At 43.6% G+C, this 27,765-nt stretch overlaps 1 protein-coding gene across 1 annotated transcript in view; it reads right to left on the minus strand.

Moving 5' to 3' along the window:
- Positions 1 to 27,765, minus strand: part of HOMER3 (homer scaffold protein 3) — a 127,263-nt gene that overhangs the window by 14,189 nt on the left and 85,309 nt on the right. Inside the window, exons 6-8 of the mRNA XM_088460332.1 lie at positions 15,136 to 15,292; positions 12,040 to 12,147; positions 8,655 to 8,735 (exon numbers count right to left, since the gene is read on the minus strand). Of these exons, the coding sequence (XP_088316458.1) occupies positions 8,655 to 8,735; positions 12,040 to 12,147; positions 15,136 to 15,292 (346 nt within the window). The remainder of the gene's footprint in view (positions 1 to 8,654; positions 8,736 to 12,039; positions 12,148 to 15,135; positions 15,293 to 27,765) is intronic.

Consider the following 27,765-nt stretch of genomic DNA (forward strand, 5'->3'; position numbering starts at 1 on the left):
AGATGAAGACAGCTTTTACATAATAATTCTCTCCAACATTTTGTATGTATGTATAGGCGCATACATACTTACATAGCTACATACACAAACATATTTCAAGGTCATGAGCACTGTTGCTCTATAGAGAGATCATGGATCAGATCCAGCTTGCTGTACAGAGAGTGTGGGTAAACTGCTCCCCCCATCTACTGACTTTTCCCTTCCAACATGCTAGAATAACAGGGAGCCTTCAACAAAGCATCAGGGCAAAGAATTTCCATGGCAACCGGGAGCACACAGACAAAGAGAATCCACAGCGAAGTAGACCCGCATGAATCGGAATGTCACTACACACATACACGTTTTCAGACACAATTGTATATATAAATCCACAGGCAAATGCATATGTCTGAAATCCCCACCAGTATATCAGAACATGTTTTGAATATGAAGAACAACTGTTGCTCTACTGTACAGAACTTCTTGCTGGAGAAGCCCTAGCACTGGCTGCTCTTTCCATGGCAGCCTGTATACACAGGAAACTGGGCATAAATAGGTGTAACAATTATTATATTATTCTGTATTATAAAGCACCAACAACTCACACTGATCATACAAATACAAATAACAATGTCTTGAAAGAAAAAGGTAATGGAGCATACACACGGTCAGATTTGTCAGATGAAAGATTGAACGATTTGATGAACGATTTGACCAACGATTTGAACGATTTGAACTATGAACGATTTTTGACTGCATTAAAATGAATGGAATCGTCCAAGTCTGACTGCAAACACATCAGATGTCAGATATCGTTATCTGACCATCGGGAACGCTCATCGTTCATCGTTCAGACATGTCAGATGTGTCAGATTTTCCTTCAGATATGAACGATTGAAAGATTTTTTTAAATCGTTATCATTCAGATCTGAAGAAAAATCTGACCGTGTGTATGCACCTTAAATCTTTGTTGATTTGTTTACTAACAATTATTTCTGTAACACATACATATTATGCAACAGTTTTCAGAGAACATTTAAATCACAGCAGTTCCTGCCCCAATGGCCCTTACACAATATATATTCCCCAGAACAAACACTAGGATTAATTTGGTCAGCAGCCATGTAACATGTATGGAGTATTCAGCAATCAGGAGGAAACCAGAAAACCTGGAGTATAAATCACACTAACACAGGGAGAACATACAAACTCCAAACAAATGGTGCCCTCCTCAGAATTGAGCCCATACACTCCTGTGCTTTGACACAGGAATGCTAACCACTATGCCACCGTGTAAAGACATTTATAGCTACTGTCAATACAGTCAGGTCCAGCTCCTGGTGTTTAACAGTCTTTGTGTAAAAATGTCACCCATATACCCTGACAAGCAAATGTGAGCCATGAAAACCAGTGTACTATAACATTGTATAGTAACTGCTTTATCCATTCCAATGCCATCTCCATTATATAACTGTATGCCTTTGCCTAGTACACAGAATGTAAATCCTCCACCCGATGAAAGATGCTCTGCTCCCAAGCATTACATATGTTTTCCCATAGTAGTAACTTTGGCTACGTTTATCGATGAGATGGGTGTATTCAAACGGGATGCAGTTTATATGCCGGCAGACAGAATGCTAGCAGTCAAAATGCCGCTGACGGAATCCCGCCGCCCGGCCTAATGACCGACGCCATTTCCCGAAGGACATCAGGATACCGGCGTGGGCATCCTGGCCGTTGGAATCCCGAACGTCCTGACGGTGGTAAGTATGCATGGTTAGCTGGGGATGGGGGGTTACAATTAGGCACCCCCGGGGAGGAGATTAGGGTTAAACACCCCCCCGGGGAGGGTTAGGCTATGGGAAGGGGGGGTTAGGATTAAGGTATGGGAAGGGGGATTAGGGTTAGACACCCTCCTGGGGAGGTTGGGGTTAGGCATCACTAAGGGAGAGTTAGGGTTAGGGGGGAGAGGGGAAGGTTAGGGTACTTACCTGCCCCTGTCGGAGTTTTGTACCATTCGGGCTTCCAGCGTTGGTATTCAGCCGCCGGCATCACATACCGATTCCTTTTCAAACAGTTAAGTAATTACGTAGGTTTGGTTACTGTAAAAAGCTATATAATCAAGAAAGCCAGGAGTATTGAAATCTTTATTGTATGCCATTGCAGCAGAATAAACACAGTATTGCCTCATTTTTATTGGTCAATACTGTGCATATTGCTAACATGAGGAGGTCAGTACAGTGTATACTGTCATAAGTTGTCAATTTGACAATTTCAAGTCAAGAGTTTTCACAGTACTGAGCCTTCATGTCTGCAGTCTGAGCATAATGATTATATAAGAGGGTTAGTACTGTGTATACTACTAGATAATTTTTGCCTTAAACCCTAGATACACAAAAAGGGGCTGCTTCAGAGTAAAAAAAGGAGTAACTTTGAAATCTCGGGAAACCATGTTGCAATGTATGGGGTACAAATACATTCTTTTTTTTGCATGCACGGTAAATACTGTCTGTTTTTGCATGTAGTGCACTCATACTGTGCAGCTTTCTTTTCACACAAGTTAAGCTGGGTACTCACATGTAAATTCTTATCCAATCCGACCTCCGACCAACCAGTTGGTCCGACATTGGTAGTGTGTGCATGCTCATCCAACCTCTTGTTTCATTCAATACTGGACGTCTGGTTTTGTCAAAAGATTTTTCAGTCTGCTGAAAAATCAGGAGACCTGAACGCCAGTCATCCAACCAATAAAGAAGTGTGTGCACTCCTGCAACTGGTTTGTCCAATTCTTCTCCCAAATCATAATAAGGGGTATACTTACTAATGTGCGGGTTTATAGAAGTGGACGTGTTGCCCATAGCAACCAATCAGATTCTACAGGATATTCTAGAAGATAATAGCTAGAAGCTGATTGGTTGCTATGGAAGAGTGTGTATGGTGACACAATCCTTTCAGCAGATAGTTTTAGCAGATGCAGATAGATCTGCAGCAAAATTGCAGGTGTGTATGCATAGATTGGGTGTTGTATCTGCAACCAAGTCTCCAGTAAAGGTGCGCATACACTACACGACCCAGGGAAGACAGTACGATTACGTCATCGCAATCGCACCGTCGTTCCCCATCACCTGCAGTGCCTACACTGAACACTGAACGATTAGTCGTTCAGTGTAGGCACCCTCCATCATCCCCGAACATGGCCAATCTGTCGTTATCCGTAGATTGATGGGCATATTCGTGCGATGATTGATGTCAGAAACGACTAGCGGGAGCACACATCGCTGGTCGTTTCTGACATTTTAGTGCCCGATTCATGGATAACTGAACGATAACGATAATGTTGTTATCTTTCATTCGTCCATTAATATCTGCTAGTGGATGTGCGCCTTAAGATTGGGAGTTGGATCCCTGAAGGATTGGACATGTATGTAACCCGGTTTAGAGTTGAGTTAGGACACACCCTATCAAACCTAAATCTCTGCACATTTTAATCTAACACACCTGCAGTGCAACATGGTTTTACCAAACTGTAAAGTTACACCTCTATTTAGCATTGCTCCCAACTCTAAGGGCCAAATGTAATAGGGTGTCAGTTTTAGTAACAGTACAAACTCACACTTTCTCGCACTTTTAAAAAGTGCGAGTTTGTACTGAAACTCGCAAATTCAATAGCCTGCGAACTTTTCAGCTCGAGGCTACTGCATTTGCGAGTTTAGGACTATGTAAACTGACACCTTTTAATGCGAGTAGCATTAAAAGGTGCGAGTTTTAGAGAAGCCATCACAGATCAGTGAGATCCGTGATGGCTTCTGTGTGTGTTTTAAAAAAAAAAACATGCTCCCCCTCCCCAAAAGCATAACCAGCCCCGGGCATTATAAAGCCTGTTCTGGTTCTAAAAATACAGGGGCCAAAATGCGTAGGAGGCCCCTGTATATTAAGAACCAGCACAGGGCTTTGTTGACCTGGTCCTGGTTCTGGAAAATCAGGGGACAAAACGAGTAAGGGTCCCCTGAAAATTCCAGAACCAGCACCGAACTCTTTCTAGCGGGGGGATAATGCCACAGCCAGGGAAAACCTTTCACCGGGGGCACCCCAGGCCTAGACTGATAGCCCGGGGCTATCCCCGGCACCCTATGGCCGTGGGTGCCGGGTTGATAGTGTTAGTGTAAAGTGTAAAAATTAAGTTTCCATATTGTCTTTAGTTGTAGAACCACAAGTACCAGCAAGCCTCCCCTGCATGCTGGTATTTGGAGAACCACAAACACCAGCATGCGGGGCATTACAGGCCCGCTGGCACTTGTAGTTCCACAGCGAAAGAAATACGTAAATAAACAAACATACACCGTGAAAGTAAAATTTTAATTAAACATACATGCACACTCACACTCACACATACTCACCTAGTATCCGAAGTAATCCATAGGGGTACCTGAAAAAAAAAAAAACCATACTCACCTCTCCTATGCGTCGATCACGTCCACTTGTCCAAGTAGGCAATCCAGGGGTTAAAATAAAAAAACGCAAAAAAACGATCCATGCCGGACACAGCAAAGGTATGTGTGTACACATACCTTTGCTCCGCGTAAATGATCGGGGCACACGTGTGCCCCGTCATTGATGGGGCCGCCAGCCAATCAGGGAACATCTCCGTCGGAGCAGCTCCCTGATTAGCTGAATGCGGCCAGCCTGTATCTCCCATAGACTTCTATGGTGTGAAATCCCCATTGATGTCTATGGAGGAAACCGCAACATCGTAGCCGCAAGGTTACCTCAGGTTAATCTTGTGGTAACATCACTGATACAATGTCGCGACATTGTATCATTGATGTAACCACAAGATTAACCTCTATTAATCTTGCGGTTACAATGTAGCGGCTCCCTGCATAGAGTTCTATGGGGAATTCTCACCATAGAAGTCTATGGGAGACACAGGGTGACCGCATTCAGCCAATCAGGGAGCTGCTCCGACGGAGATGCTCCCTGATTGGCTGGCGGCCCCTTCAATGACGGGGCACACGTGTGCCCCGGTCATTTACGGGAAGCAAAGGTATGCGTACACACATACCTTTGCTGTGTCCGGCATGGATCGTTTTTTTGCGTTTTTTTATTTTAACCCCTGGATTGCCTACTTGGACAAGTGGACGTGATCGACGCATAGGAGAGGTGAGTATGGATTTTTTTTTTCAGGTACACCCCTATGGATTACTTTGGATACTAAGTGAGTATGTGTGAGTGTGCATGTATGTTTTATTAAATTTTACTTTCACGGTGTATGTTTGTTTATTTATGTATTTCTTTCGTTGTGGAACTACAAGTGCCAGCGGGCCCGTAATGCCCCGCATGCTGGTATTTGTGGTTCTCCAAATACCAGCATGCAGGGGAGGCTTGCTGGTACTTGTGGTTCTACAACTAAAGACAATATGGAAACTTAATTTTTACACTTTACACTAACACTATCAACCCGGCACCCACGGCCATAGGGTGCCGGGGATAGCCCCGGGCTATCAGTCTAGGCCTGGGGTGCCCTGGAGAGGGGTACCCCTTTATTGGGGGGGGTACCCAACTCCCCAGGGATCCCCAGCCTGGACTGACTAGCAGTCAGGGATAATGCTTTGGCCGGGGAAACCGGTAAAAGGTTTTCCCTGGCTGTGGCATTATCCCCCCACTAGAAAGAGTTCGGTGCTGGTTCTGGAATTTTCAGGGGACCCCTACTCGTTTTGTCCCCTGATTTTCCAGAACCAGGACCAGCTCAACAAAGCCCTGTGCTGGTTCTTAATATACAGAGGCCCCCTACGCATTTTGGCCCCCGTATTTTTAGAACCAGAACAGGCTTTATAAAGCCCGGGGCTGGTTATGCTTTTGGGGAGGGGGTGCACATCATTTTTTTTTTTATTTAAAAACATTTTACATAAGTACACACAGAAACATGTACATATCTCATGGATATGTGCATGTTTCTGGGTTAATCTGACCTGCTCAGGATGTACTCGCTAGCCTGAAGCAGGTCTATTATTTGGGGACTTTTGGTTATCTTTTTTTTGCAAGTCTGAAACAGACACTCTATTACATTGGGCGAGATGATTGTTTTCAATGTGAAAACATCTGGATGCGAGTTTGAGAATGGAGAGTTTTAGTAACTCTGAAAAATGCGAGTTTTAGTGAACAGACACCCTATTACATTTGGCCCTAAATCAGCCTCAGAATGCCCTGACCACTATGCAGTGCTCTCCCACCTCATCAGAGTTCTGTCTGTGGAGCTACTCCATTGCCCTTCCTCCAGAGAGAACACTAGACACCAGAGCTCGCTGGGGGAAATACAACTGCAGATTATTATGTACAGTGTTATCACTGTGAATAAATAAGCACACTGTAAAATTATCGCTTTAAATCAATGCACAAGGAATGCTGCCAAATTAACATAGTATTGTTGCAGAATTATATTGTAAATAAAGAGTGAGTTGCACAATTATTATGTTAGGTTAGTGTAGTGCACAATGCATGTTACCAAAAATTGCAGATGTATTTGCAGCACATCTTAATATATCTGTAGCAGACATTATAGTTCTGCTTATAACAAGTGTGCAGGGTACAAAAAAAAAAAAGTACGACTTTAATGTTAATATTTATTTTGCACAATATGTCAAAAAAAAAGTGAGTACTGTATACATCAGATCCAACTCTCCATTATATACAGACCCTTGCTGAACACATTCCATACTTCCCATGTACAACCACATAACTCAAATGCAATAATCTAGCTTTTTTATGATCCCATATGCACCAGTATCCTCTTCTTCTGGAATTCACAATCCATTGGCATCGCCTGTTGCTCCTCACTGGCAAGAACTCCGTTGAGTGATTTTTTAGCATTGTAATTGGCAAAGCTGTAACTAGACTTTTTGGTGCTCTGTGCCAGAGAGAGCATTGGTGCCCCCCCCCCCCCCCCATTTTTTAAATAGGGACATAAGATAGTGCACCTGAAAAAGGGCCATGGCTTCATGGGGAAGGGCCAGGGAAGAGTTAGGGGAGGTCAGGAGATGCTGGGTATAAAAGAGGAGGAAGCTACAAATAGGAATGATAATAAACAGGAAAATTTACAGGTCCAGACAGCGCCCCTTGCCCTGCATTGCCCTGTGCCATGGCACAGGCCGCACTACTCTAGTTACGGCCCTGCTGGTAATTGGTATCACAGTACAAAAGGTTGTACTTCCCTTTGAACTCTCCATGGCTGGATTCCAGCAGTAATAAGAACCTTTAGCACTGAAAAGTTCCTGGGCAGCACCTATCACACTAACCTTTTAACTAGATCATTTTGTGACGTGATATAAAACCATGTGTTGCTTGGTGGGAACATGCAACTTGTTGGGTTGTTTTGCAGCCACACCAGACTTGCCGACATTTAGCTCCCTCCTTCCGGGAGGGAGCTGTCGGGCTTACAGAGCAAGGGGGTGTGGCGCGTCAAAGGGGGCGGGACCCGGCAGCGACTCATCATTGGGGGCGGAGCAAGGGGGCGTGACAGCGCGATCGCGTCATCATGGCTCTGCCCCCTCTTCAAAATGCCGATATTACTAGCATTGTGGAGCAGGGGGCGGGGCCACGATGACGCGATTCAGCGCGAATCGCGTCACCGCCCCCCCCCCGCTGCCGGGCTTTATACTTACAAGTTTGTGGGTTGCAGACACGTCGCCGGAGGTCGGGAGACTTGCCTGCCTTCCCGGGAGGCCGGGAGCGGCACCCGATTTTCGGGAGGCTCCCGACCAAATAGGGAGGGTAGGCAAGTATGAGCCACACATGTTATTGGATTTTCCAGCAAAATTAGGAATTATAAGGGTGCTGTCTTATCTTATTTCCCCCATACTTTAGTAATTACATGCTCTGAGAGTGCTGGGGATCTTTAAAGCATCTAGAGTTCAAAGGCATCTATTATAAAATCTCAAATAGTGTCAGTTTAGTACAAGCTCACTAGAGAGCTGCAGGGAGGCCCAGCCCTATCACTCCCATCACAACATCATTCCCTCACAGTTCTCACTGGCTGCCTGATTCTCGCACAGCCTCTCTTACAAGCTATTCCATGGAAAGATTTGTTTTGTAGCTCTCTTATAGCAGAGAAGATATATAAAATAATGCTCTCCAGAGCCCTGGCTTTCAGCACCCAGAGGCCACCCCTTATTTGCAGAGAGAGAGAGAGACAAGGATTGAGGGGGAAAGAAAGATAGGGGAAGATACAGAAAGACAGGGAGAAAAAGGGAATGAGATTAATTAAGAGACGGGGACAGAGGGAGTAACATTTGGGGGGGGAGGTAGAAAAACTTAGAAAACAATAAAGACTGGCTACAGTTAGAGATCTTATATTCTCATATTGGTTTGTAAGTTTGAGTCTGAAAAAAACGGTCCATGTTTCTCATATTTAAAAAACATTATGTAATGCATCAGACAATATGTGATATAACAACTTATTAACCATACTTTTTTTGCTCTAGTCATTCCAATCAGCACGTCTATTTTTACTACTACATGTTTCATTGAGACTATATCTAGGCACTATTTTTCCCTTTAGACTATATGTAGGGACTTTGGAGTGAGCAACATGTTGCTGATTAGTGTGCTAGGAAGTTCACAAAACAACATTATTAACTTGTATTCATTAATAGTTATGCACTCAGAAAATATGTTGTTACCTGAAGTTTCTGCAGCAGATCATCCCTCTCACTCTCCAGCTCTGTAAGCTCTGGTCTCTGCCCTTTCAATTGAAGTATCTCCTAAGCAATACAACAGGACAATATTTAGATATTCAACATGAGCATTCAGCAAAAGCATTAATCCTATTGTAAGATGCCTATTCAATTAGCCACATTAAGCAGAGCAGAGATTTTACTGCAAGTTACATTACTCGCATTTCCTGGGCTATTTTCAGCAACCATGGTCCCATGACCCGTAATATTCATTTATAAAATGCTTATCATGGAGGTTTACGAGGTAAGTCTACATGGTCCCAACTAGTCAGCTAAGGCTGGGGATTCCTCGGGAAGTGGGAAGCCCCCTCCCGGGACACCCCAGGCTCAGGCTGGTAGCCTGGAGCTATTCCTCACACTCCTGGTGGCAGTGGGAGTGGGTTTAATAAGTGGTTTAAAAAAGAGAATGACAATTATCTTTTATAGGGGTCTACAGGTCCCACAAGCCTGCCCCTCACTTGCCAGTACTTGGAGAACCACAAGTACCGGAAACCCCGTGAATTAAGGGCCTGCTGGTAACAGTAGTCCTCCTGTAAAAGAAATAGTAAAAAAAAAAAAAGACATGACACAGACACCAAATTATTGTATGCTTTTGTTACACATTCACACACACTCACAGTAAATACTTACCTTCACTCCCTGTAGCAATTTGATCCACTTGTCCACGTAGCATCCCCAATCGCTGTAATAAAAACTCACTCACCTACCCCTTGTGTCATGTCCTCTTCAGTCCATTTAGGCATCCTGGGTCTTCATAAAACAGAAAAATTTAAATTGTGTAGCCCACGGACACAGTAGTGACCTGTACGGTCACTACTCGCTGAATGTGCTCTAACCCATTGAAAACAATAAAAATTGCCTTCATTGGCTGAGAGAGGTGAGCCCCTGGTGGGAACCGCTGGGTTATTAGCGCTAGTTTTTTGACTAAAGTAATAGATCAAGAGAGGGGTGGTCGTAGATGTAGCTTAGCAGTCTGCTAAATAAACTCAAAAGTGTGGTATTGTATTCTAAGACGGTTAAATGGATAAGATCTTGGAGAGTTGTAGTAAATTGAGTATAATCACAGGAGGGATAGTTTACAAGTTGAGTACCCCATGGATTTGTCCTTGGACCAGTGCTTTTTAATACCTTTGTTGGTGACATTGCATATGGTATTGAAGGGAAAGTATGTCTTTTTGAAGATGACACGTAAATATGCAACATGGTAGACACACCGGGAGAGGTAAGACAAATGATAGAGGACCTAGGTAGACTAGAGGAATGGTCATGAACATGGCAACTAAAGTTTAATGCAAAAAAAAAATGCAAAATCATGCAATTTGATTTCAAAAACCAAAAGACTAAATATGGTATCAAGGGTACTCTAATGGAAACTATAGAGGAGGAGAGGGATCTAGAGTCACTATTTCATGTGACTTAAAGTCAGGTAAGCAATGTAACAAAGCAATGAGAAAGACAAGTTAGATGCTCGGTTGCATAGGAAAAGAAATCAGTAGTAGAAAGGAAGAAGTGATAATACCACTGTATAGATCACTGGTACGGCCTCATCAAAAACACTGTGTTCAGTTCTGGAGGCCATATCTCCAGAAGGATATGAATACATTAGAGACTGTACAAAGAAGGGCAACTAAAATGGTGCATGGTCTACAACACAAAACTTACCCGGAAAGACTAAAAGATCTGCATGGTAGACAGTTTCAAATACAGTATATCATGGATCTTCAACAGTGTACAGGAGGGAGACATTCTTCAAAAGAATAGAAGTACTAGAACACGAAGACATGCACTGAAACTGGAGAGAGGGAGGTTCTAAGGAAACTTGAGAGAAAAAATGACTTGACGGAAAGGGTAGTGGATAAGTGGAATAGCCTCCCATCAGAGAGTAGACAGTAGAGCAATTTAAACATGCATGGGATAAGCAGAAGAATATCCTTACAAAGGACTAAGGAGCATATAGGTTTGAGATTACCAAAAGGTTAAAAAAGGGCAGAATAGATGGGCCAAGTTGTTCTTATCTACCATCAAATTCTATGTTTCTATATAATGAAGAACACTTACTTTAAACTAGTACTACTTTAGAAAGTGGACATACAGCCTACTAGTGTCACTGTGTCACGAGGAGTGGCGAATCTGTTGGCTACATACTTTAACCACTTGCCTGGCATGGTCGTAATTTTCTGACCACACCAGGCAGTTCTTTATCTGCTCTGGATGCAAAAATTTCGACCAGTCAGATAAACGTGAGGGCGACTGCAGGAAGAGAATCCCAGGGAATTGTCCCTGGGATTCTATAAAAAAGAATCTTCTCTCAGAGGGACCTTCCGGCACCCTTTACTTGCCTGTACTCTCTCCCCCTGTGTCTGCTCTGCTGCCGATCACATTATTTTTTTTTTATTATTTTTTTTACAAATCTTAACAAAAAATAAAAAATCTTTTTTTGGTTTTATTTTTTTTATGAAATTATTTTGGATAAGTTAAAATAGATGTTCCTCACCTAATTCACTCATAAAGAAAACCGACCATTTTGGAGTGGTTTTTAGAAAAATAGTGGTTAATAGACATCTGTATGTTAATACTAGTAAATAAATTAACTCGGTATCTGCCGTGTCACCTTAGGCGTCCTGCTACCTCAGCAGCTCCCCTGTCCCCGCTGTTTCTTTTCCCAGCCCACTCATATACCCGCCCCCTCCCAACCCATTATACTTACCACCCTGTCGGTGAAGTGCCCGCGTGCATGTCACACCTAATATGCATGGTGTCAGCAGTGGGAGCTGGGGCGCATGCCATGAACGTTAGATTTGACATGCGCCTCTATGAGGTCATCATGCAAATGTGAATGGTAACCTAATTTAGATCAGGGTTCAATTTTATAATAATTTGTAGATAAGCAAATAAATAAATATAGTTTAAAAAAAATTGTGCTAGACTAGGCCAACTTGTTTATTAAGTAATTAGATATCGCGATGTACTGTAGGCAAAGTATCTTCACTCCCCCCTCTTCCCTTCCTTTCCACTCTCCTTTATGTTTTGTACCTTGTTTTTTTGTGTTGACACCTCTGTGCAGCCATGTAATGCTTTACTTGTGTCAGGTGTTTGTTTTTGACAAAATTTTCGAGATTCCCTGTATCACATGTTTTTTATACACTTGTCTGTCTCTATTACTGGATTTGCTGGTTTTTACATGTACTTGTAGAAAATTTTATAAAACTATATTGCAAAATAAAAAATATATATTTTTGTTTTATATAAATGTAAAATGTAATTTCAATTAAATTTTACCATAAAGTTATACAAAGTTATTTGGATACACCACTCCTTCACACCCAGTTACCTCTTCTTTGCTCTTAAGCAGCATCTCAAGATCCTGCAATCTCTCAGAGAGGTCATTCTCCTGGTCTGTGGCAGTGACTGGTGGGGAATGAGATTCCAACTCTGCCACCTGCAAGGTAGTGATAAAATGTGCTATGAGTACAAATGTGACAGCAGATAAAAGTACTACAATGACTGAATTCATTAGGAACATTTATAATTCTAGTGGTCACATGTGAGTCAGAAAAGAAAGAATTGTATGCTGCAGTTTTCTCTATGTGACTGTAAGTAACCTAATCACAAAAACATAAAACATTGTATAGATAAAAGTTACATTTGCGTTGATTGATACAGCAATCTTTCATATTACAGCTTTAGTTTGTTGGCAGCTGCCTTGATGATCTTCAGGGTAGCTCTAGACTGTAAATTCTCACATGCAGGTCTTTCCAACCTTGTGTTCTCTCCCTATACTACACCAGTGCTCTCCCACTCACAATCAGTTACTCCGATCCTTTCTGTCTGCCCTACTCAGGTACTGGGTCATTGAGTGCTACCATTAACTGTCACTCACTTAGGGGTGAATTCAATTAGCCCGGATAATTTATAGGGGGTGAAAAAGCGTGATAGCCTCGGGCTTTAACACCTGAGGCTATAAAATTACATCCCCTTTTTCACCCAAGCCCGTTGTTATTGCCCATTAAAGTAATGTGTTAAATGGCGTTTACACATGTTAACGAGCGTTAACACATAGAGGGCGGGATGTACTAAGGGTGAAAATGTGGTAAAACCCCCGAAAATGCAGTTTTCGGGGGTTTAACTTCATTCCCCAAATGTACTTTGTCCCGATGGGTAGCGTCACCCAATAGAAGCCTATGGGCTTCTTATCGGGATGCTCCCCTTTGGGAGAGAAAAAATAATTAGTTGGATGAACCTAACGCGCTGTCAATCAAGCAGCTGGTAAAGGGATGGTCTGTTCCCAAAGATAATAGGAAAATATAAATAATATAAAAAACCAGCGCTAAAAATATATAGGCAATAAACAAATAAATATGGTAAATAGTAAATAAGTATGCCAAGATGAACGGTTGTAATTAAAAAATAATTAACATTTAATTAGACATACATCCACATAACAATAAATAAATAAATAGAAAAAATAGATGTAAAACTGTCAGAAATATTCAGATGAATAGATAAATCGCCTGATAGGCAGTGATACAGCTGTGGAATATAGCTATAAAGTATCAATTGAATTCATGAATCAAATACAATAGCACAACTAAAAATAGTTCTCATCAATAAATTACTGGAATAGGACACCCTCCTTAATGTCCCAAGGGTAATATTGAGCAGCGTGGGATATTACCAGTCTGTGGTATGTATTCCAGGAGTTCCTTTAGGCATCCTTGGTACTAGTCTGTGGTGTATAATCCAAGGGTTCCTGAAGCACCCTTAGTGCCAATCCATAGGAACAATAAATGGAAAACAACCAGGTGTCTCGTAACGCCGCAATCCTTGATAGGAGGGGTTAATGATGAAGTCCAAAACACATCCAGTAAATAGTCAGTGCAAAGATATTCCTCTCAACGCGTTTCGCTGGTGTATTAGCTACCAGCTTCCTCAGGAGTATAGGCGAAACTGGATGTACTAAGGGTGAAAATGTGGTAAAACCCCCGAAAATGCAGTTTTCGGGGGTTTAACTGCATTCCCCAAATGTACTTTGTCCCGATGGGTAGCGTCACCCAATAGAAGCCTATGGGCTTCTTATCGGGATGCTCCCCTTTGGGAGAGACCTGATCGGATCCCTCCCATTACCCCACGCGGCCAGCGTCTTTCTGCGCATGCGCAGAAGGACGCCAGAGGGACTTCTGGGTGTTGAACCCGGAACTCCCTCTGTCTGGAGCCATCGCAAAGAACAGCTCTTATCGGGAGAGATGTCCTTTGCGATATTCTTGGTACATACTGCGGTAATGAACTGCGGTATGTACCCGTAGACAGACGGGATGTACCGCATTTAGTCACTTAAATAATTTACTATTTAATTGTTTCGCTTGTACTGTTTGTTTAAATCTTTTTATATTGATTTTTTATGTATCCATTTAATTTTCCCTGTATTGCTCAGTGGACACTTCGTGACGCCGTATAAATAAAACATAATTACACTGCAAATAGATTGTGGACTCCAGTGAGAGCAGGCAATTCTCCTACAAGGATGGTTACCTGCCTATAAGGTGCAAGAGGACATGTCGTTATTACACATCTAGCAATTTCAAATGCACTGGCCATCACAGTCAACACTAAATGGGCAAGGGTGTGGTGACAAAATTATCATAACCCTTGCACCAGCCGACTCAATGATGAATCATATTTCAGCATGAAGCTGTTCCCACTTCTTCCTTTTATACCTCCCTTCTGAGAGATACGGAGTGTCAGTAGGAAAGTATACAAGTATGATATATCAGGCGAAAACTGGTTACATGGCAATTTATATACTGAAATCAGCGACTTTGCTGGGAAAGGCTATTTAATTATATAATCACCAAAATATTGTTCTAACAGCCAAGGACAGCTAAAAAAAGAACAACCTTGCAGTTTGCTCTGTAATATATCATGTCAAACAATATTTATTAAACTTTATCATGTTTTAAAGTCCACTTATTTCTTCTACAAATGAAATCCTGCTTGTCGTAAATTGATAATTCACCTTAAGATTTAAGCCACTAACAGTCGGACATACTGCCAGGTTTCCAACATAAGAGAAATTTCTGCCTGGCAGTACAGCGCCAGTAACACTTTATAGTAGGACTTTGAAGACAGTATATGAAAGAAAGCTTGATTGGAGTCCTGTCTTACTATACTGCTAAGTGCTTTTCCTGCCTGTGTCAGTCCACATGAATGTATTTCTCCTTTATCTGAGCTGTCAGTCTGACCACCGCATGCCCACTTGTCAAAGCACAGATTATATAGGACCATAACCACACATAAGCATACACAGCCAGCTTAAAGTATAGGCACTTTTTAAGTTTACTATTTAGCATTCTATGGATATAAATATATTTTAAAGGGAAAATACACATAGTCCCTTTGTCCGAGATATTGAGATTACAGACTTTCATACCCTTTGCCGTAACCTTTCTGCCTCCTCCTGATATCCAGCCAGCTGCTTCTTCCACTTCTCCACATTGGCATTTGCTTCCCGCAAAGCTGCTACCAACTTGTTGTTGTTGTCCTGAAGACTGAAGAACTCAGCTTCCCACTGCACTTCACACACTGAGCTGGACAAGAAACATTTACAAGTCAGTCATGGGAGTTTGATATGTTTTTTTATATGTACCTATATACCAACCCTATTTTTCTTTCTGTTCTTACAAGAAAAGTAAATTTACGGCATAATCCTGGGTACACGCCTTTACAATCAGTGGCTGATCGGGTAAAACTCTCCCCATCAGTCGTGCAATGTGTCCCCAGTGTGTCCCCTGGTCAGCTGCCTGTGAATCGCATACACACTGTGCAGACATAGCACAGTGTGTATGGACCTCTTTGGGATCGGGTGATCGGCCCAATAGATATTAAACAGCCCATGAGATTCGCCCACCCATTCCCGGCCGTTGCAGAAGTGTTATAAGCCGTTTATCCATACTTTAATCTCCGTTGGATCTACTGCGCTCTGATTGTATGGACATATATTATGATCTGTGGCAGCACTTCAATAATTAGAGAGGGGACTGCCTCCCGTGTTAACAATACTTTAAAGGGAGAAGTGCACTCAACTGATCAGCCTTGTTATGTCATCACACAATGTAGCACTTATCATACGTTCCCCAGGAGACTGCTGTGCAGCAGTCAGTGAGGGATGGATAAATTGTACGAGGTGTGTAATACGCTTTTATGGCAGCGTCCTGCACGTATACTCACCAATATCTTCAGATAAATCACTAATTTCTGTTTAATGTAAGTGATCATATTCTATCCAAGCGGTCCTTGGAAACATGCAAGACATTTTTTTATTAATAAATACTGACATTTATTTTAAATCCCAGTATCAAGGTCATTATTATTGAAACACATACACAACAAGGCTGATCAGTTGAGCGCACCTCTCCCCGATTGTCAGGGAGACTCCCTGAAATAGTGGCAATCTCCCTGACTCCCTGAAGAGTCTAGCAATCTCCCTGATTGCATCTTACCCCCATTATGAAGCTGTTATATATATATATATATATATATGTATATATAAAAAAAACAGAGATATATACATTCAAATGTGATCGATCATTAGGGGTAAATTTACTAAGATTCGAGATGGTCCCGATTTTCACAGTGATTTATCTCGCTGGTACTCGCCAAAACTCGGGTGATGTCTTTTACCAAATTTACCAATAGGCGATTTGAGGCTAAACGAGTTGGCCGATGGTGAAGCAGAACGAGATATCTCTCCCGAGTATCTCGTTTTGCAGGAGATTACTCATCCGAGATTGCAGTGTTTTCTCTTTGCAAATCTCTCCCGAGCAAGCAGCCTGCACATATCAGTGAGATATGTGTTGGCTGCTTGTGTGTTAAGACTTGTAAAAAAGGGTTAAATGTTTTTTTTTTTTTTTAAATGACATGATGTTCCCCCCAAAAGACTAACCAGCCCCGGGCTTGCCACCCTGTCCTGGTTCTTAAATTTACAGGAAAAAAATGTGTAGGGTTCCACTGTAAATTTACGAACCAGCACCTGGTTTTAAATATACAAAGAAAAAAAATGGTGTGAGGTTCCCCGTATATTTAAAACCAGCCCTGGACCCTTTCTAGCGGGGGACTGATGCCACAGCCAGGGGAGCTCTTTCCCCGGGCCCCCCAGTCCAGGCCAGGGATCCCTGGGGAGTTGAGTACCCCTCCAATAAAGGGGTACCCCTCTCCAGGACACCCCTAGCCTGGGCTGATAGCCCGGGGCTATCCCGACACCATAGGGCGGTGGGTGCCGGGTTGATAGTGTATGTGTAATGTAAAAGAAATGGTTAAATATTGTCTTTAGTTTTGGAACAACACATCCCAGCAAGCCTCCCCCGCATGCTGGTATTTGGAGAACCACAAATACCAGCATGCGGGGCATTACAGGCCCGCTGTCACTTGTAGTTCCACAACCAAAGTAATGCGTAAAAAACACAACATACACCGTGACAGTATAATTTTATTATAACATACATGCACACTCACACTCACAATCACACATACTCACCTAGTATCCGAAGTAATTCATAGGGGTACCTGTAGAAAAAATCAATACTCACCTCTCTTATGCGTAGTTCATGTCCTCTTCTCCAAGTAGGCATCCAAAGGGTTAAAACAAAAAACGGGTGTTCCTGAATCCAAACGGACTGAGCAAAGCTATGTGTTTCCACATAGCTTTACTCCGCGCAAATGACCGGGGCTCATGTGGGCCCTGTCATTCAAGGAGCTGCCAGTCAATCAGCGGGCATTTCCGTCGGAGCAGCTCGCTAATTGGCTGTGTGCAGTCAGCCTGTCACCCCATAGACTTCTATCTATGGGGAGAATTTTCCATTGAAGTCTATGCTGGGAACCGCGACATTGTATCTACTGCTGTAACTACAAGGTTAATTGAGGTCACCCTTGTGGTTACAGCAGTAGATGCAATGTTGCGGTTCCCAGCATAGACTTCAATGGGGAATTCTCCCCATAGAAGTTTTTGGTAAGACATGCTGACCGCACACAGCCAATTACCGAGCTGCTCCAACGGAGATGCCCGCTGATTGGTGGAGACACCTTCAATGACGTGGCCCACGTGTGCCCCGGTCATTCGCGCGGAGTAAAGCTATGCTAAGCTTTGCTCAGTCTGTTTGGATTCGGGAACACCCGTTTTTTTGTTTTAACCCTGTGGATGCCTACTTGGAGAAGAGGATATGAACTACGCTTTGGATGTGGAACTACAGGTGCCAGTGGGCCTGTAATGCCCTGCATGCTGGTATTTGTGGTTCCCCAAATACCAGCATGCGGGGTAGGCTTGCTGGGACGTGTTGTTCCACAACTAAAGACAATTTTAACCATTTAGTTTACATTACACATTTACACTTTACACTAACACTATCAACCCAGCACCCACCGCCCTAGGGTTCTGAGGATAGCCCCGGGCTATCAACCTAGGTCAGGGGTGCCCTGGAGAGGGGTATCCCTTTATTGGAGGGGTACTCAACTCCCCTGGGATCCCTGGCCTGGGCTGACTAGCGGTCAGGGCTGATGCTGCGGCTGGGGTGCCCCGTGAAAGGGCTCCCCTGGCTGTGGCATCAGTCCCCCGCTAGAAAGGGTCCAGGGCTGGTTTTAAATATAAGGGTAACCTCACGCCAATTTTTTATCCCTATATTTAACACTAGCTCTGTCCCTGCTGCTGGTTCTTAAATTTACAGTGGAACCCTACACATTTTTTTCCCTGTAATTTTAAGAATCAGGACTCGCTGGCAAGCCCGGGGCTGGTTAGTCTTTTGGAGGGGGGACCTCAAGTCATTTTTTCCCTAAAATTAATCCTATTTTAACCATTTACAGAAATAAACATACACAAATCACAATGATTTGTGTATGTTTCTGACCATCTCGCAGCTCAGGGGGTTGAGAGTTGGATAAGTGATTTTGACAGAGAGTTTGCTCCTATCTCTCCCGAGCTTGTCATCCCGATAGTTGGTAAATTTGAGAGATGTATGTTTTAGGTGAAAAGTACTTTCGATTTGGCCTGATGGTGATTTGATTCGAGATTGCTGTCTCACCCGAGTTTCACGAGTGAGATGAGAGAAATCTCTCTCTAACTCACCCGACTTTACCGTTAGTAAATTTGCAAGCAGGAAAAAAATGACTAAATCACCCGAGATGGTCATCTCGACCTATCTCGATTTTTAGTAAATTTACCCCCTAGTATCATTTCCCTGCATTGGTTCTAAGGCACAATTATTGCTATGGCTACATGCATTTTCTTAAAAAGTATCAGAGTGTTTTCATCAACAAGTAGATCTTTCTTACTGCTTTGAGGCTCATTTACATTTGGATGTAAATCAATTTTATGACACACCTCTCAGATGTAGCACTACACTTTAATTCAAGCTCATAGGTGTTAAGGTGCGTACAGACGGGATGATCGACAACGATATCGTTGTTCGATCTCCCGGGTGTGCTGGACGATCTCACCAACGACTCTAGTGATCCGCGATTGGCCTGTATGCACAGGCGATGGTTGATATCGCTATCAACCATATATGCCCACGCATCGCAGGTCGTTGGGCACCGAAAAATGCACAATATGAACGATAACAATATGATCGATATAATTATCGTTCATATCGTCCATTTTAATCGTACCATGTGTACGCACCATTACTTTCACAATCTCCCTGAAATGCTTTTTCAAAAGTAGGCAAGTATGCGTGTATCAGCTAACGCTCCTGCATCGAGACAGCATACACACCTATACAATCCAACGGCCGTTCTCTCGATATCGAAAGAACGGCCCGACGATTGTATAGGTGTGTACCCAGCTTTATTAGATTTCCAAACTTTTGTTAACAGTGTAGGAAGCCTTGGAGATATCAGCAAGGGCACTGAGACCGACATAATTATTAGTTGGCTAGCTAAGACTGTTTGACCTTGAAAGTATTATAGTTGGAACGGAAACATCAATGGTTGCTTTCCGAAGGCCATCCCTACAGGGCATCATTTGTGTGTAAAGCCTTGCACTTGGCAAGACACAACATGGGAAGTGCAAAAATAACGCCAAGAAATGCTCACTCCCATCTACAACAAATTGCTATAATGCAGCTGGAGAGAGATGTATATTGTTATCCGTGTTTGCTCTTCTAATGCAGATTGCAATCTACATTACAGAATTTTACTGCATTATACAAAATTCACAGTCTATTTTATTTATGTACATTATTAATTTATTACATATATGTTTAGATAGATATTATTAGTGATTATAAGGTTACAAAAAACTGCAGCACTGTACAACAGGGTTAGTAAAGCCTATTACAAAGATATAGCGGACTAACAGTCAAAGTACTGGACATCGAAGAAGTATACAGTACATAATGCTGTGCATACAACATAATAAGTGCAATAGGATAGATAAACATTCCACAGGAGCAAAGAAATAGTGATGCACAGGTTACAGCGATGAAAGGAAGCAGTTAGCACCAGTAATGCTGGGTAATAAAAGTGGTGTATTTGCTAATGAAGTGGTCATTTATTAACAGAAACTAGTCCAAATCCAGATCTAACTCCAGGTAGAATTGCACAACATACTTGATATGACATACTTTATATGCATAATGTATTGCACTCAATACGTCATCTGTTGCAGCTACAAGGGAGAGGTACCAAGTTAGCAGAACAAACTCATTCACAGAAGGCATGTTAGCAAAGATCACATAGCAGTTAAAAAAAAATGCTTTGGCACGTTAGAAAACTAGTTATGAGAGATACTAAATTAGAAGTTTGTTTATCATAAAACTGAAGGGTGCTAACAATGATGTAATCACACTGGGGCACATGCTTGCTTTATTAAAAAAAAAACCTCCTTACACACTGTTTTGGAACTCACTCATTTTACCAGTTTTTATTTAATTGACATGAAATAGTAAAAAAAATGTGTGCCACCCACCCCCCGCCAAACCATAACAAAGCCCTAGACCTCTAAGCCTGGGCAATGGGAAAATAGGGGAAAAAACAGGATGGGGTTCCCCTTATTTTCCGATAACCAGCACCAGGCTGAACCAGCAAGGAGGATAATGCTATAGCAGGGAGACACATAACGTGGGGTCCTTCTGCCATAACTTTAATCAGCCCCAAAGTGGTCAGCCTAGGGTAGAATTCCTCTGAAAGTGTGTTGAAAGCTATTCCCCATACACCTGGTGGTGGTGGGTGCAGGGTTAGTGGTTAAATAATAGATAATAATATTGTTCGTCAGGGAGACTACAAGTGTCACAAGCCGCCGCACGGCTAATGCTGTGCGAGCTAAACGCCGGGTTAGCGTTCGTTGAGACTCTACCTACCTCCTGTCTGTCAATCTTGAACTGTTCCGGATTGGCTCCTGAGTCCATTTCCTCCTGCTGTCTGTGGTGCTCCGATGCTGGTGATAGAGTTTCTCGTACTTACAGTTGTGTCAGTCTTCCGTTGTACAGTCGAGTTCCTGAGTCCAGTTCAGCTGTGTCTACTCACTGCCGTTTGTTCCTTCCAGGCAGCTCAGTCTGCATACCATCTACTAGTGCTGCTCGTGTCATCTTGGTGGCACGGCGTGCATCCTCCTCCTGGGGCGCCTACCTGCGTCCGGCTGCTTGTGTCAACCCGGCGAAATTGGCCGCATCGCAGTGTCTAGAGTGTGCAATCCGGCGCACCACCACCAGTGTCAACCCAGTGACATTGGCCGCACCTCGGCGTTCCAAGTGCGCAGTCCGGCGCACCACCACCAGTGTCAACCTGGCGACATTGGCCACACCTCCACGTCCTAGGATGTACTACACCAAAGACTCTCAGCCCAAAGGCTGCATCTCACCCTTGGTCCTCAGGCCAAAACTAGCCAAGGCACACCAGCCCTCAAGGCTGCCCCCACAGCCCAAAGGCTGCATCTCATCCTTGGCCCTCTGGCCACAACTAGGCCCTCAAGGCTGCTCCCACAGCCCAAAGGCTGCATCTCACCCTTGGCCCTCAGGCCACAACTAGCCAAGGCACACCAGCCCTCAAGGCTGCTCCCACAACCCAAAGGCAGCATCTCACCCTTGGCACTTCGGCCACAACTAGTCAAGGCATATAAGCCCTCCAGGCTACTCACACAGCCCAAAGGTTGCATCTCATCCTTGGCCCTTCGGCCACAACTAGTCAAGGTATATCAGCCCACCAGGCTGCTCTCACAGCCCAAAGGCTGCATCTCAGCCTCGGCCCTCTGGCCATGACTAGCTAAGGTATATCAGCCTTCAAGGCGACCACTGGTCACTTTCCTGCCTAACTACCCTACGTTCATAACAAAAAGTCGCAGAAAGCCAGCTGCGGCATGATGGCACTTGTGGAAAAACAAATGCCAGCATTAAGGGCCAGCTAGCACATGTAGTCCGCCTGTAAAAAAAATATTAAAACAACCACAAGATACTCGGATTCAGATGTGGACAGTATTGCACAGCCACAGGGGAGCGGCTGTGTAATACTGTTCAACTAAATTGCAAATGCAGACACCTCCTGCATGCATTTGTGATCCGGGTGCAGCGGCCATAGATGCTGCATCTTAACGCCGTTTCTGAGGCGTGCATAATTAACAGGCAGGGTCATAGTACACGTCACCTGGTTGAATTAGACACTGAAGTGCTAGCAGGGCTTGCGGTAGGGTACAGTCAACGGCAAGCGCTGCAGTCAGTTCAGATGGACCCCGATGTGCCGATGGTTGCATACACTTCCAGGAGATGATGTGCGCAAGTGGGCGTCTTATGAATGGCTGGTGGACGTCAGCATACACAAAGTGATCGCTCGCCATGACATAGTGGGCGTGCAAATTGCTTGCCATGCGATCGCCTGCCTTGACGTCACTTAGCTGAATTTGCATATGCTGGGAGCGAACGGCCACATCTAGCGAGCAGGTCTGAATCAGGCCCTGAGTCTTGAGTGATTACATTAACCCTTGACCTACTATTTGTACACTGGGCCTGATTCAGACCCTTTCGCAAGCGCTGAGCGCTCGCAACCGGGTCGATGTTTGCCAACTGGGCATGCGCACGATGGAGCTCCAAGTCTCACACCAAAGGGGGTGAGCTGTTGATGGTGATTGACAGCTCGCCCCGTTTGGTAGGCGGGCAGGGGGGGTGGCTGGCCAAACGGAGGTGTTCCCGAAGGAACGCCTGCCGTTTGGGGGCGGCCCCACTGACATCACCAGTGATGTCAGTGGAAGAGCTTCCGGCTCTGTTTAGAGCCAGAAGCTCTCTGGGGCTTGCGGCCACGAGACCCTACCACAAGGGTCTCGTGGCAAGCCCGATGGTCGCGATAGTCTTGACCACAGCTATGCGAGCGGCCAGGAGGCTGCACAAAAAAAAAAAAAAAAAAGCGTCCGTCTCTGAATCAGGGCCCACTGTACAGTAGAGAAGGGGGTATTTCATGGTAAAATGCTGTGATGGCCCTATTAGTTTAGGGTGTCAGTCACTCTGTGGAAATTGCCAACTCTGAATCCAGCAGAAGACCCCAGACCATCATGCTTCTTCCTCCATGTTTGCCGACTTTTCTAACATTTCATTAAGTTTTTCAAAAATTGTTGATTTTGTTGTGTGAAAACAATAGCCCTTGGGGTGTTTAGCAAATCCCAGTGTCAATAGGATCCCAATTGCAATTTTACCCCCCCCCCAAATTGGCAGTAAACTCTATCAGATAATATTATCTCCCTATCCTCCAGTGTCAATATCTTTTGCTGAATAAACCCCACTGAGTGTCAATAGATCCCTCCACCACAGTTACTCCCTCTTTTCCTCAAGCAGACCACAGCGGAGTGGTTCACAGAAGGGACTGTCACTGTCACTGTCTATCGCTGCACTCAGGGCCTGATTCAGCACAGGACAGAATTGCAAAGCTGTACGCAACCAGATTTGCAATTCCGTCATTGCGTCATGCCTCCTGCATGCATTACCTATCCGAGCTGCCCTCAATGTGCAGAGATCAACAATAGTAGAAGAGCTGGGGGGGATTAGGTTTAGGCACTTAGAGGGGGGATTAGGGTTAGGCACAAGGAGGGGGGTTAAGGTTAGGCACCCTAAAGGAGGGTTAGGGTTAGGGGGTTAAATTAGGTTAGTTTATACTTTCCTTTAGGACGATTGGGATCTTCACCCTTGTCGGGCTGCCGCTGTCGGGATTTGAACAGCCGCCCATGCGGCCGGCGGTAATACCTACTACACCCGTTACTTCTTCATTGTAATTTAAAGCATCATGTTTAAAGTTTTAATGCTGACCTGGTTAAAATGCTTTAACTAACATAGCATAACCATGTCGGCATTCTCACATTGGTATAATGCTGTTGACATACAGTATAAACGGGATGTAGTTATGAGACCGGCGGTCAGAAAGCTGCCGATCTCACTGCCGATGCTGGAAGCCCAACAAGGGATTTAAGATAGGCGTCGAAATACAGATACCTATCTTAATCCCAACGCTGGAATCCAGGAGGATGCGTGCCCGAACGAAGGTAAGCCGGGCGCCCTTAGTGTTAGCCGCGGGGGGGGAGGGTTAGGTTTAGGTAGTATAGCAGGGTTAGTGTTAGGTTTTGAAGGGGGTTGTTTGGGTTACGCACCCTTAGGGGGAGAGTTAGGGTCAGGCACCACTGGGGAGGGGGTTAGGGTTAGGCATGAAGGGGGGAAACTTAGGTTTAGGCACTGGGAGGGTTAGGGTGTGGGGTGGGGAGTGTGGGGTGGGGAGGGTTAGGCTACAAAAAGGGAGGGTTTGGGCTCGGGGGAGAAGGGGGGAGGGTAAGTAGACTTACCCAACCCCTTTCGGGATACCAACCCTCGGGATGCTGCTGTTGGTATTTTGACAGGAGGCATCCCAACAGCCAGCATTACATACCGACTCCAGTATAAACTATCGGCAGCAGTACTGCCACCAATGCATATGTGACCCGGGACCGAAATGTCGACTCTGGTGAATAATATTTGAAATTTCTTTATTGATCAAATCTGGTGAGTGCCTTCATTTAAATTTTACATATATTACATTAGATATAATTTAAATACAGATCGGAAACACTATCTCTGATACATACGTTGAACACACAGCATTTCCTGTGCCAGACAGACACATTTCACTTTGAATCACCGTTTGATATAAGTGTTGAAAAGGCATGTGCTTCTGCGCTGCCTCCATCCAGCATTGTACAGGTAGGACATAGCCGGCAGTCGCTAGGACCCACCAGAGCTCAGCTAAGAGAAATCTGACCTCTGACATGCTCTACTACACATGCGTGGCATCTCCGTGAGTCTTTACTTGAGGACAGGTCGGACCAAGAAACTCTCACCACCTAAGAGCCTACAGTGCCCCACTGTATGTCTGCAAATACACCATACCACCACCGTTGTACACTAGACCACCTGTGCTACTATCTGCCGGTAACAGTACAGCGATCATGCACAGCGCACTATAACGCCCAACAAAATCCTGAGCTCCAGGTTGTTACAAACAGAATATTATACCTACCGCTGTTATACCTGTCATATTCCCTGTGTCATATGATACCTGTTGTTCTATTAGATATAATAAATGTAAGATCAGGTTAAGCATACCACGTGTGGCCTAAATGCCACCAGCGCCAACTACTCACACTCTGGCCAGAGTTACTATAACTACTGTCCCCAGCACATTCCGCTTCACATTATATATCAACACCAGCACACTCCGCATATTACACTGCTAATAATGAGGACTGAGATGAGTGACACCATTTTCCTTATATGAGTGGTCGGTTTTGACTACATTCTTTCCGCCAAATAAGCGCAAGTTCGGATTAGTTTGGATTTATCTTATTAGCTATCCAAAACGCGTGAGAGCCAGATAGCAAATATAATGCCCTTTCTGAGATCCGAACATGACGGAGTAAAACCAAACCGCTCATCTCTACTAAACAATATTATTATTCATTTTGTTGCTCTATTGCATTAGCAACAGCAAGTGACTGCGCTTATTTTATGTTAGTGTTAGCAGGCAGACAGCGTTTATTCCATCTGCTTAGCTGCAGTGGTCATGTTATGATAGGGCCATGCATCCAGGGCACCATTAGGTCAGAAGTTTTTATACGCTCTACCTTCTTCCGGAGGCTTGTATCATGCCATATCCTGATTGGTCCATGCTGCTTTATATGCAGCATCAATTGGAGATCATTGCCAGTTATAGCTTTTCATGCCACTTATTCCGTGCCTGGCCTACTTCTATAGGGCTCCATGTATCTGACTGGTACTTCACTGCTAACTATGTGTGATCTCCGACTCTGCTTATTGTCAGCTGCCTGGACTGACTACTGTCTGTGTACCCCAACTCTGCGTATTGTCTGTGTACACCTACTGTGCTCATTCATTGCCATCTGGCTTAACTTTTTACCTAACTCTGTTGCTCCTTGTTGTCTGTAACTTGCCCACTGCACAACATTATATGGTGCCCTGGTGCGGTTCCATAAGGTCAGTAATGTGATATTTCATAGTCATGTACTTTTATCATAAGTATTACTTGTTAAGCTACTATTGCTTGAGTTAAAGTGCTGAGGACTACCAAGAATTAGTGAACACATAGCGGTTCTATGGGAAACGCTAAAGGTGAAGGTCTCGTCTAGTGACTAATCAAGTGGGTAGTTTCATACCAAATATAATTAACATTAAGCTGTCTAATACTCTACTGTACTGGAGAGAGAAGACATCACCCTTACTGTTCTCACGGTCCTAATATCTGAACAATAGTGCAGCACCCTGGCAGTTCTCTAGAGTGTCCTGTGCTGGCACACCATTCCCCCGTGGCATGTGGCGCCATGATACCACACAACAAGCGTTGGGCAAGCAAGAGGATGGGTGCTTCTTAAAGACGCACCCTGTGGCTTTCTATATACCCCACAAACTGTAAGTGTGATCCATTGTGATAGCCACCATGCCAACCCCTTGGCCTTCGTGCCCTGGGTGGTGGTACTCATTGCACAGCCCTCGTTGCAGCCCTGCAACATTAAAATGGTTTAATGGTATCAGACACATTTATTTATTTTACATTTTAGTAACACATAAATGTATTTATTTTACATTTTAGTCTGTTTTATTCATGTTGATTTAGACAAATAATCAGTTGTGAGCCATTATCCATCGCAGAAATATAAGGACCACAAACTGGTATAAAGAGTTGTGCAATTCCTAGTGTAGTGCCGCATAAACAGCAAAATGACGGTGTACCAAGTAGGAACATTTGCGCATCATTATGTATTTTAAAAACACATTTTTTATTTTGCAAATTATATTTATTGAATACTAACACAAAATACAGATAGTACAGCATATCATAAAAAATAAAAATAAATTAATAACATCAATGAGACAAAGTAGAACAGCTCAGCAGAACAAATATGACATAACTGGACCTTAAACAAATCCCATCATTCGGGCAGTATTTTTTATGTATATAATAAATCAAAACTTTTGAAAAACAAAAGAAATAAATAGAAAGGGGAAAATAAAAAAAAAGGAAACCTCTGTTCCAGGGTTGAGAATAAAACTACCATAGTCAAATAAAATCTATAAGATTATAACCAAAAATCTCTCTCTCTGCCATACTAATGTTGGGAAGCTGAGAACTATTCCCGTGTCTCTATGCGCCTCTCCCACAACCCCACAGTGATTGATATTGTTCCGATTCTTTATATGTCAGCCATGGGTACCATATTGTTGTAAAATCCTAGTGGGTGTTTGACAAAGAGAGTATAAGGTCATCCATAGACATATAATGGTCCAAACGTGCACAGCATTCAGTCATAGTGGGTATAGAAGTTGATCGCCAGTGCACTGGAATAACTGCCTTTGAGGCACTCAGTATACTGTATGTCTAAGAAGTGTCTTTTTATATTGTACTTGAGGTCTCCGAAGAAGATTTAGGAACCAAAAACTGGGACACGAAGGTAAATCTTCCTGGAGAATGAAACTAGCTGTTTCTATCCACATATTTTTTATTATTTTGAAAATGTTTTACAAAAATAAGCAAACCCCATAGTTATACAGGGTAT

Source organism: Taudactylus pleione, unplaced genomic scaffold, assembly GCF_031769625.1.
Source record: "Taudactylus pleione unplaced genomic scaffold, aTauple2 ptg000044l, whole genome shotgun sequence".
Lineage (NCBI taxonomy): Eukaryota > Metazoa > Chordata > Amphibia > Anura > Myobatrachidae > Taudactylus > Taudactylus pleione.